This window comes from Salminus brasiliensis, chromosome 10 (genome assembly GCF_030463535.1).
Source record: "Salminus brasiliensis chromosome 10, fSalBra1.hap2, whole genome shotgun sequence".
Lineage (NCBI taxonomy): Eukaryota > Metazoa > Chordata > Actinopteri > Characiformes > Bryconidae > Salminus > Salminus brasiliensis.
This window is the reverse complement of record NC_132887.1, coordinates 29,759,395-29,771,154: the sequence shown is the minus strand read 5'-3', so window position 1 is coordinate 29,771,154 and position 11,760 is coordinate 29,759,395. Positions and strand designations below refer to the sequence as shown.

Sequence of the window (11,760 nt, the reverse complement as noted above, 5' to 3'; positions counted from 1 at the left end):
CACTTCGATGTGTTGATCGAAAAGCTTCTAAAAGACATGGTGCTGTAAAATGTCTGACCTTTGTTGTGTTGAACCATGTAGTTTCGTCACTAGATTGGGATCATTTTGTATATGTGATAAATCTGTAGAGCTGATCATTTTTGTTTGTTTTTCAAATTAAAAGCATTGGGATTATCTGTTGGGCTTGAGAGTCACATTCATGACATGCTTGTATCTTAAAGCTGAATTTTCTCTTTTAGATGGTACGTACAAGGTTTGTGTGCTTAATTCTTGACCCGGCATACAGAGAAGCTCCTGGGTTCAAACATGGAGATACTATTTTTGTACGTGATGTAAAGTATGTTAGACTAAACTTATTTATATAGATTTAGGGAAAATATTATTGGCCGATTTGCTGGCAGTGAACAATATTGTGATCCAAATTGATGTCAAATGTTAACTTGGTTTTAATTACAGATCAGAAGTGGTCAGAAATTTTGGAGATGTGGCGTGTGAAATAGTTTAGCCTTTGCCTCAAGACTCTTAACACACATTTCTATTAAAAATAGTGCTGTCAACATTAACACACTGGATTAATCTGCAAGCTTTAACATGTTTTAATGCAAATTAATCAAAGAGTTTGGCCCCAACTTCCTCCTGTAGGTCATTCTATTTACAGAGTCTAGTGGCGTATTAGTGGTTTTATTTATTGATGTAAACACTGTCTCTACTGTTGAGCTCAGAGGGTAGATTACACTTTATGCTGAAATATAGATTAAATCTCATAACTAACTCTCATTCTTATACCTCTCTCACTCACTCACTCCTGTCTTGGCTCCAAGCCCAAAGACTGATCATCCATTTGCTTCCTAAAGTTGTTGAAGCGTTTTCTCTATTAAAGCTTCTCTCTCTGAGCTTCGTTGTGGTTGAGGCTAAATCTCTCACATCTAAATTGAGATTTTAAGAACTGATTTCTCTGGACAGTTTATTAGGCCACACATTTATTAGTTCTCATGGCCAAATAGTCAAGGGTGTGCTGGCTAGCATTTTAACTTGTGATTAATCAGAATGATCACAGACTATTGTTGTGATTAGTGTGATAAACCTTTTTAATAAATAGACACCACTATTAAAATCATGATTCTATGAGGAACCAAAATAAGTTGAAAAAACTATTTAAAAGGCCTTTGTTTTAAAGAGTGAACCAATAAAACAGCCCGTTGAAGGCGTACCATAAAGCGCGAAGGAGCTGTAGGCTAACTGTTGAACGATCAAGTAAAAACAAGCTTTGTTTTGGGGTTTTTTCTTTTTTTTGGACCTGAAACCCACTTGATTGAGAGTGTATTAATAGTTTGTCAGCTGTTTGACATGCTCGGAAAAGAGAAGTGAAAAAAGGAAGAGGAACTGGAGATAGAAGCTGTTTGTAAAGGTGATTGATGACACTCGATACATGTTGCTGGGAACTGACATGAAGACTGCAGGCAGCATAGATCAGCAAGCATAACTGCAAATATCTGCCGTTACTATGAACATGTAAGTTTGCTATACATCTTTCTCCAGATGTTGGATTGGAACTAATGAAGTGAGTAAGACTGATGAACTAATGAACATTTGCAGTGTACAACTTCTTGACTGGCTTTGAATTCCGTCTTTCCTTCCTCAGGATGGGTAAATCCATCTTTACAGAGGACCGTCATTTATCCTCACCTTACAAAAGTTTACATGACAACTATGTGTCCAACAGGCCGGTAAGGACAACATCTTTCCCTCTTTATTCTTTCCATTTTTATTTGTTTATTTTTTAGTAAACAATGCAGAACACACTGCTGTGTTGTGTGTGTGTGTGTATGCGTGTATGTCATGACCATGTGTTTTACAGGGCTTAACCAGGCTAAGGTCTCTTTTGTTGATATTGGGATGTTTGACTATCCTCGGTGGTTTACTTGCCATTGCTTTGATCGAGACACTGAGAAACCAGGAAAAGATCGACCAAGCCCTTAATCAAAACCACACCAACCCACATGAGCCAGTGCTGAATTATGATGGAAATAATTGCACTGAAGAGACAAGGTGAATTGACTTCTGTGTTCAGAAAGCTTCTGAAGCTGAGTTTTCTCATCAGTGTCATTTTTAATACACAGGGGACAAGGGAAAAGAAATTTAGTGAAGTCTCAATTCCGTCACGGAAATCTGTGGATTAGAGTATGGGACTAGGGGAGAGCTGAGCACAGCAGACCACGTTTTGCTTTTGCTAGGTAATGTTGGAAGTATCCTTGAGTATTTGAGCTGTTAGATGTAACTGCTCAGAGAGACTAGTTGTTACAACCACTAAAAAAAGGAAGATTCATGAGTGTAAACACTAATATATGGTGGTTGGTGTTGCGCAACAGATAACACCACCACCTGCCATTGAGTTACAACAACACCATGTGGGAGACCAGGGTTCGATTCCCGGTCTAGGTGACTATGCTGCACTACACCAATAAGAGTTCTTGGGCAAGACTCCTAACACTACGTTGGCCCTCCTCTGTAATACGAGTAACCTTGTAAGTCGCTCTGGATAAGAGCGTCTGCTAAATGCCATAAATGTAAATATACAGCCCTAGGTTGTTAGAACCCGAGAAAAGCTAAAGACAATCTCAAATATGTAAAAGTCTCTAAATATGATTAGTAAAAGTGGCAGTGTTGTTTTTGACTGCAGATTAGAGCAGCAAATATCAGCACATTAAAATGGGCATTTATGCAGCAATCAGAAATAACTTTAAAACACCTGTCTCTGAACCTCTGAAGGTGACCTCTGGAACCTGTTGTACCTGGAATCAATACAGAGCAGCAGATCCTTTAAGTCCTATGTTTTGAGGTGGGGCCTATATGAATGTCAATAAATAGCCTTGAGTGCCCATGACCCTGTCACTGATTCAGCGGTTGTCCTTTCGTTTTGAAGATGCTCTGACTCCATAATCTGTCATAATCTGGCCCTTGCCGAAGTGGCTCAGATTCTTGCGCTTCACTGTTGTTCCTGCTTCCAACACCTTACATTCAAGAACTGACTGTTTACTTGTGGCCTAATATGGAAATCCCACCCCTTGACAGGTGCCATTGTAACCAGATAATTAATGTTCTTTACCTTGTATGTCCTTATAAGAGGTTTTAATGATATGGCTGATCAGTGTATGAGGGTGGATATAGACGTCTCTCGCTGTTCACTTTGGGAGGGTTAGTCACACCGTATAAAAATAAATAAATAAAAATGTACCATGTGGAGGATGCAATTTAACCTGGTTATCTTTCAAGGAGACTAGAACCTGTTTACCCCATATAAAATATGCATGTCACATTATATCCTGCCTTAGGTTGTGCCCCTTTTCATAGTCTCTGTTTATATCTCTAAATAAGTCTATAAAGCTGTGACTGTTCACCACTGGTCAGGATTGTCCTTGTTGAGAGTATTCCTATCTGGATGGACTATGGGACCAATGCCACTTTCGGAGTCCCTTTGTACCAAGCATGGAAAGACCTTATCTCTACTGCAACCGAGCAAATCGATGTGGCCTCATTCTATTGGTCTCTTACTGGAGAAGATATTAATGTCAACTCCTCCACTGACAGACCTGTAAGTGTTCACCATTCTATATCCCTGTGTATACTGTTTATGCAATGTAGATTATACACAGAGCATGTGTGGTACTGTGCAGTCAGACGTATCAACATTCTTACTATTGTCTCATTTATTTCTTTCCATGTTTTTCCTCACCATAAGTTAAATATTTGCTATCCAAATAGGTTAAAAATATAATCTTAGATAAAAAAAAAAAAAAAAACTCACAATGTACTTACGTTGCAAAGATGACCTGTTCTGGAAATGTCACAAACACCAAGAAAAAGAATAAAAAGTGTTATACAATTAAAAAGGCTTTTAAGACAGAAATATATAAATAGCTTCTGTCCGTATTGAAGATTTTGTATTCAGCTTCAATCAAAAAGCAGTCTAAGATAAAGAGAGATTGGAAAAGTGTGTATTTGGTAAATTAAATAAATAAAGAAATATAAATAAAATAAACCACAAACATTATAAGTGGATTTCATAGAAAAAAACTGAACACAAGGCTTTTGGCCTTAGGGATATGTGCTATGACAAAGTATTTGCCCCCGCTCCCATTTTCTGCTGTGTTTGCGTTTTGTTACAGCAAAACACCGTAAGATAAAGGTTCACCACCTTCCCTCACCCAAGTTTTCTCCATTTGTAGATATTGGTGCCGACTGTGGCTCACTGGAGTCCAAGAGTCTATGCAATGGCTTTGTAACCTTTCCTAGACTTGCTAGATTTTAATGGTATTGTTTCACATCTGTATTTAAATGTCTTTAGAACGTGGCAGCATGTGCTGCAGTTTGACACCTTGCCTGCTTCACAATGCCAAACAGGTAGTGATGTTTAGGTTTAACAGGTCTGGCAGTAATCATGCCTGGTGTGGCTAGTGAAATTGTCTGTAGAATTTGGTTAATTCTAAAATTATATCAATTATCTGAAACACTTCAATGTCACGAATATGCAACCATAGAAAAAAATGGGAAGGACCTATATGACCTCTCAGCTCTGTATAGTACATAGCTGTTATCTCGGATTTACTACACTGTTTGGTTCTTTGTTACTGAATAGTGTTTAATTTTTTTAGTATATATGAGTTCTGAGTACTGTTCATTCAGTATGTGTTTATGTCACAGGGTAGAGACATTCTGGAGCAATTTAAAGCACTGCCAAAGAGGAACGTGTCTGTGAGAGTTGTGACCAGCATCCCCTCCGTAGCGACTAACTCAACAGACCTGAAAACTCTGAAAGAACATGGTTGTGAAGTATAACTGTCTTTATTGCCATATTCATATTCCATCTGCCCTTTATGTTGTGGCCTACCTTTCATTACAAATAGACACTATGTTCAGAATTACTGAGAAAACTGCTTGTTGCATTAACTTCCATAAAGAACACTGGTTTCCTCTGGGATTTAGAGTTTTAGAGATGAGGTTTTGTTACACCAGTGATGTTATCTTGTGTCTACCATGAGATTTTAACCCTTAAATTTCGTATTGTCGCTGTCCAATGAAAGCCATGTATCTCCAAAATGGTGACTTTACAGAAGAAGACCAAAAATGTTCTTAACTTTGAATGAAAGTCAATGGAAATTTAGAGTTTATTCTAGTAATTTGGAGAATTTCTATTTCTCTGTTTATCCTGAATTGTTTAGACAGTGTACAGAGCAGCTACAGAGTTCAAACAAAAATGGAGATTCATATTTTTTCATTGGACAGCAGCGATGTACCATAATTGAGCTTAATGCGTCTTACTCAGTAACTACAAAGACCTTTTCAGTAACTAGTATGAAATGCCCACTCTCTCTTAGAGTTTAAAGGGTTAAATCTTTGCCTTGCTCCTTCTGTTTTGTAGGCGTGCATGTAAGGAGAGTTAACTTTGGCCATCTGACCAGAGGAATTCTCCATTCTAAATTCTGGATTGTGGACAGAAGGCACATCTACATCGGCAGTGCCAACATGGACTGGAGAGCTTTAACCCAGGTACACACAAGTACAGGTCTTACCACAATCCAGATCTCAGCTTTCTCTTTGAAAAGTTTGGAAGTTTAAAGCCCAGTAACCTGTATTATGTGAATGTCTGTTTTCAATGGAGGTCAAGGAACTTGGAGTGGTGCTTTACAACTGCACCAGTCTGGCCACAGACCTCCTTAAAGTCTTTCAGTCATACTGGGTGATGGGTCAACAGAATGCTACGATCCCAGAGCCCTGGCCTGCCTTTTATGACACCTCCATCAATGCAGAGCAGCCCCTTCACCTCAACTTAAGCACTGTGCCCAGCAGAGTGTACATCTCGGTAATATTCCATTATTATTTTGACTTTAGAAAATGAGTAATACTTAATAACAGAGCTGCCTTTGCTGCTTGGGGCCTGATGATGTCTGTTGTCTATGTAGTAACAGTAGTATTGGAACATACCAGCGCCTCTCTACATTATCTGGACATTTTATGATTAGACTCTATATTTGGTCTCCTTTGGTGATTCTTCTTATCTGCCCTCTAACCCAGGCTTCCCCTCCAGCCTTCTGTCCGGATTCACGAACCAAAGACCTGGACACAATTCTCTCAGTAATCAGCCGGGCAGAGCAGTTTGTTCACGTGGCAGTCATGGAGTATTTTCCTGCTTCCAAGTTCTTTTACCATCACAGGTACCATTTACCATTTACACTTTAGCAATGTTTGAATGCATGTTAATTACTATAGAAAAATCCTTGTTTCCTTGTTTGTTCAGGTACTGGCCAGATATTGAAAATGCCCTAAAACGGTCAGCCTTTGAGAGGAATGTCGCAGTGCGTCTTCTGGTCAGCTGTGGCCGTGACAGTGACCCCTCTGTACTACCTTTCCTCAAGTCGCTGGCAGCCCTGGACTCTCCATCTCACAATATCAGTATAGAAGTGGTAAGCTGCAGGTCCAGTTCAAACCTACCCTTTAGGTCCCCTCTTTAGTGTTTAGTGTGTTTCTGGGATTGAGAGCTAACTGCAGCCCACTTAGGCCTGTTGAAGTGAGTCCCTACTGATTGCTTTTTGTTATTACAGTATTTACTTCATATTTAAGCCCGACTGATAATTTCTTTTGGCAATTCTAACAAAGATAGTGTTTTGTGTTGACATTCACCATAAGGTGAAGCAACATTATGTAGCATTTTTACCTTATAATAACAGCTTAGTGCACCACTGACATGTAAAAGAAGGGGTTCAGAGTGGTCCGGTAAACTAAAGCGCTGCCTCCTGAGTCATGCTGCCTGCCATCAGCAGCTGGAGCCAGAGAGGGCAAAATTAGCCATGCTCTCTCCAGGTGGGTATATCATGCAAGTGTTGGAGGCATGTGTCAGTCCTCACCCTTTCAGTATCTGTAACATTACATGTGATGGGGGAGAGCGCTAAGTGTGTTGGATAATTGGAGATTACTAATGAGTGGGTTGGGGGGAAAAAAGGAAGAATAGTGTGTCTACTGTTGCGACTCTGGGCTTGTATGTGTGTGGGGATTTGTTAACATCCATATGTTACATTGGGATAGCCTGAAAATGTTTGGTAATGGTGTGAGATGGGCACTGGATTTGCCACTCTGCACTAAGTCTAGTGTTAATCCAAGGGTGGGGCAGATGATATATTATTGTATTTTAGCAGTGATGTTGCTGTGAATGTTGTATCTCTCATTTCTGCAGAGACTCCACATTGTTCCAGTGGCTAACCAGACAGGCATTCCCTATGCCAGAGTAAACCACAATAAATACATGGTTACAGATAAAACAGCATACATAGGTGAGTCAGAAAGGCCAGAAAAAAAAATTGTTTGAAATGTGACAGAAACTAAATGCATTGATATTTAAATTCAATGAAATTTAATGAACTGCCAATGCAAGTAATTTTTTTTAGCAGAATGACTTATTACACATATTGTACAGCTGCGATTCAACTTATTCAACCATGATTGCGAATGAGGTTAATTAGCAAAACTTACAAACAGTGTAAATAGATGAACACTAATAGAACAAGCACTTATCCAAATTCAACACTAAATGCTACTTTTAATGAACCACTGCAGTCTCAGAATGATTCAACCCCTTCATGACAAGCGTCTTTAGTACTTAGTAGAGCTTCCTTCTGCTGTTATGACATGCTGCAAATGTGATGCCCAGCCAGACACCAGCTTCTGACAGCATTCCTGAGGAATCTTAGCCCATTCCAGAAGGGCAGTGACCTCCAGTTTACTGCAACCACCTTCTTCAAATGCTACCAAAGATCGGACAGCCTCTCCAGAATCTTCCAGTAGTTCCTCTGAAACCAAGCCTGGTGGATTTAGGTATGCTTGGGATCATTGTCCTATTAGAAGGTCCAGTGACGCCCAAGCTTCAGATTCCTCACAGAAGGCACGACATTTTCTGGTTTCCAGTGCTAGAGGAAGCAAAGCAGAGTATGCTTCATTCTTCTTGTGGAAGCTTTGCTTGTAGCTTCCCCTTTCGGCCATGTCCAGGTAGCTTAGCCAGTGTTCCTTTAACTCTGAACTTGTGAACTCTGCTTCCAGCTGTATCTCTAGGAACATTCAGAGCCTTTGCTCTCTATGTATTATTTTCCTTGTTTATGTAAGGCAGAGATCTCTGAGCTTTCTAACTCTTCATCTCTGAACTTCAACTCTCTTGACTTGGACATATTTTTAACATACAGTCAACAACCCCCCGAACCAGTCCAAGTATTTGAAGTGTTTTATCTCAAGCTCACCTGCTGCAAATAATGAGGCCCTAATTCATAATCTTCCTAATTTGCAATAATTGAATAATTCCAGTTGCGACTGTACATGTCTTAACACACTTATTCGATTATGGTAGTTTGGTAGCTTAATTAAAAAGTGCTACTGTAATTATTATTATTATTATTATTATGTCTATCTGTATAACTGTATAGCCTTCAACTATGCAAAAAATGTGTTTTTTAACAGGGACCTCTAATTGGTCTGCTGATTACTTCATCAACACTGCCGGAGTTGGGTTTGTGGTCTCTCAAGATGCCTTGAATTCCTCATCGCCTGGAGACACGTTAGTGGGCCAGCTGAGTGCTGTGTTTGACCGAGACTGGGGCTCACAGTTTGCAGTGCCACTTGAAAAACTAGGTCAAAACCCTGACTGTGCCTTCTCCTAGATGCAGCCCTGCTCTCATTACCAAGGAATTCACCTATTATTAAAGGACTTACCATTAGGAATGAGGGGGCACAGCTGAAAGCCTTTCAATGTGCTTTTTTAAAGCATGATTATGCTCTTTGTTATTGAATATTTCAATATGGGGATGATACTGCAACCTCCAATATGATCGTCACTTTTAACAAAAATCAGCACAAAAAAAACAACTAAATTCTCACAAACAAAATACAAAAGCTAAATGACATACATTCATGTTCATACGTTAACGTTTGTAAGCACTGTGCCTTTATACATGAATGCTAAATGACATCCTGTTATGCTTTATTTGTTTTATTTTTCTGTCATCATGTGAAATATCGCTGCTGTCCAATGAAAAACATGTATCTCCATTTCTCTCCATCATTTGAACCCTGTAGCTGCTCTGTATACTGTGTAAATAATTCTGGATGAATAGACCAATAGAAATGCGCTAAATGACCTTGAATAAATGTTCTTTTTAAAGTTACGAGTATTTTGCCTTCTGCTGTAAAGTCACCATTTTGGAGGTACATATTTATCATTGGACAGAGACGAGAAAATACATAGAAATCGCGCTCTAAAATGGCCAAAAAAAAGCCATATTTAGGTTAGCTTTCTATAGAGGAGTTGTCCACTTATTTTCACTTCAAAATGTGTCCAAACATTCGCATGGCTGCAACATGGGGGTTGGTTGTAAACATTGTTTCATGTATCTTGCTGGGGCACATGGCATTGTTGAATCCATCAAATACCAGGAGATCAAAATCTGGCTGCCTCTGTTCGGAGGTTAAGACTGACTGGATCAGGACTGGATCAGGGCTGGATCCTCCAGCAGGACAGAGCTCCAAAATAAAGCTGAAAATCCAAGAAGAGTCAAGAAGTCTACCCAGGAGTTATGTGTAGATAAATGGAATAGAGAAGAACGGTCTCGTATCTATTTGTCTGAGCGTGTTTCACCTCATTCAGTATTATAATATATATTAATAATAATTTATTATAATATATAATCAGAGCCAGTGTTACCATTACCAAGGGGGGACAGTTCTTTCATATTTGATATACCATATTTCTTCTCATATTTTGCTTCACCAATGGTGCCACCTAGTTGTGTGGTTGCTGTAAGCTCTGTATTGAGTGTGTAATAATTAATAAAATAAATTCCAGGTAAATAATAATAGTTATAGTAATATAGTAATAATACAACCGGTCACAAATTGGTTATGCATCTAAGTCAGTACAGGCCAAGCTCCCAGCGTAAACTATAAGGGGTCAGGGGTCTACAGCTGGTATCAGTCCTGGAGTGAGAGTGTTTTCTGATAGAGTGCTTTTAGCCTATAAGAGTATCCTACCCACTGTTTAATTCAGGCAGCTGTACCTGGAACAATACCCTATGGTACACATGTACATGTTTTGACCACTAATCTGCAGAACACTGATGTCCAGCACTAGTGGGTGATTTCCCTGCTCACAGCTACTGCACCTGGTTATATACACACACACACACACCACAAGGTTGGTATTCAAGTTGCTATTGTGTATCTCGCTGGGGCACATGACATCGATACGTCCATCAAATACCTGGAGATTAAAATCTAGCTGTCTCTGTTTGGAGGCTAGGACTGACTGGATCAGGGCTGGATCCTCCAGCAGGACAGAGCTGATGACCCCTGGGTTGGACCATATATACAGACCGCATACAGACAGCATGTTACCTGCCCCACCAGGGAGAGTAATATCCTAGACCACTGCTATACTGTATTAAAGGGTGCACATAGCTCTGTTCTCCGAGCTGCTCTGGGCCTATCTGACCACTCTATGGTCCATCTTCTCCCAACCTACAGACAGAAGCTCAAGTGGGCCAAGCCTGAGGTTAGTACTGTGAAGAAGTGGACCAGTGAGGCTAAAAAGAGGCTTGTAAAACTGTATGAGTTAACAGACTGGTGTGTGTTTGAGGACTCTACAAGCGGCCTGGATTAATATACCGATACAGTGGCGTCCTACATCAGCTTCTGTGAGGACATCTGTGTTCCGAACAGGACTCGCATTAGATATAATAATGACACGCCCTGGTTTAACGCCAAACTGAAGCACCCGCGACAGTCCAAGGAGAACGCATTTAGGAGTGGGGACCGTGCGCTCTACAACAAGGCTAGGAACACACTGAACAGAGAGATCAGAGCTGCAAGGAAGAGCTACTCCACCAAGCTGAGCAGACTGATGTCCACTAACGAGCCTTCAGCCGCCTGGAAATGTCTACACAACCTCTCAGGCTACAAACGACCTGGGAACATGGGACTTCACCACATCCTCCAGCATCTCGCCCGTCCAAGTACATATGCAAGAGTTGTGTTCTTGGACTTCAGCTCCGCCTTCAACACAATCATCCCCGGACATCTACACACCAAACTGACCCACCTCAGTGTGCCAGCCTCCACCTGCCAGTGGATCACAAACTTCTTCATTGGCAGAGAGCAGCAGGTGAGGCTGGGAAAGATCACCTCAGGAACCAGGGCCATCAGCACAGGAGCTCCACAAGGCTGTGTTCTCTCTTCGCTGCTCTTCTCACTCTACACAAATGAGTGTACCGCCACGGACCCCTCAAGTTCGCAAATGATTTGACAGTCATTGGTCTCATCCGGGACAGTGACGAGTCTGCCTACAGACGGGTTGTGGAGCAGGAGCCGAACACAGCCAAGACAGTGGAGATGAGAGTGGACTTCAGGAGAAGTCCTCCAACCCTTCCATCACTCACCATCCTCAACAGTACTGTAACGGCTGTGGATTCCTACAAGTTCCTGGGCACAATAATCTCCAAGGACTTGAAATGGGACTGCAACATCAGCACCATCATCAAGAGAGCTCAGCAGAGGCTGTACTTCCGGCGTCAGCTGAGGAAGTTCAACCTGCCCAAAGAGCTGATGATGCAGTTCTACACCGCCACCATAGAATCTGTCCTCACCGCATCCATCACTGTGTGGGACATCGTCCGTGATCCATCACACCCTGGACATCACCTGTTCCAGTATCTTCCCTCAGGTCAGCGT

At 40.9% G+C, this 11,760-nt stretch overlaps 1 protein-coding gene across 2 annotated transcripts; it reads left to right on the top strand.

Annotated features, from left to right (window-relative positions):
- The first annotated feature begins 1,422 nt into the window (after positions 1 to 1,422).
- On the top strand, positions 1,423 to 9,203 carry LOC140564363 (5'-3' exonuclease PLD4). 2 transcript variants are annotated; one of them, XM_072689755.1, is made up of 11 exons: positions 1,423 to 1,512; positions 1,643 to 1,727; positions 1,859 to 2,049; positions 3,409 to 3,592; positions 4,702 to 4,822; positions 5,420 to 5,547; positions 5,660 to 5,860; positions 6,073 to 6,212; positions 6,296 to 6,461; positions 7,229 to 7,325; positions 8,500 to 9,203. In XM_072689755.1, exons 1-11 carry the CDS (start codon positions 1,505 to 1,507, stop codon positions 8,697 to 8,699), a joined length of 1,521 nt encoding a protein of 506 aa, XP_072545856.1. In that variant the 5' UTR covers positions 1,423 to 1,504; the 3' UTR covers positions 8,700 to 9,203. The 2 variants fall into 2 exon arrangements, with proteins under 2 accessions (XP_072545856.1, XP_072545858.1); XM_072689757.1 differs by having other exon boundaries at positions 1,495 to 1,561.
- The last annotated feature ends 2,557 nt before the right edge of the window (positions 9,204 to 11,760 follow it).

Bases quoted from the DNA above. Each gene is read 5' to 3' on its own strand.
- LOC140564363 (XM_072689755.1), top strand. The intron at 5,548-5,659 runs GTACACACAAGT...TTTTCAATGGAG, and splicing joins ACTGGAGAGCTTTAACCCAG to GTCAAGGAACTTGGAGTGGT. The intron at 5,861-6,072 runs GTAATATTCCAT...CCTCTAACCCAG, and splicing joins CCAGCAGAGTGTACATCTCG to GCTTCCCCTCCAGCCTTCTG.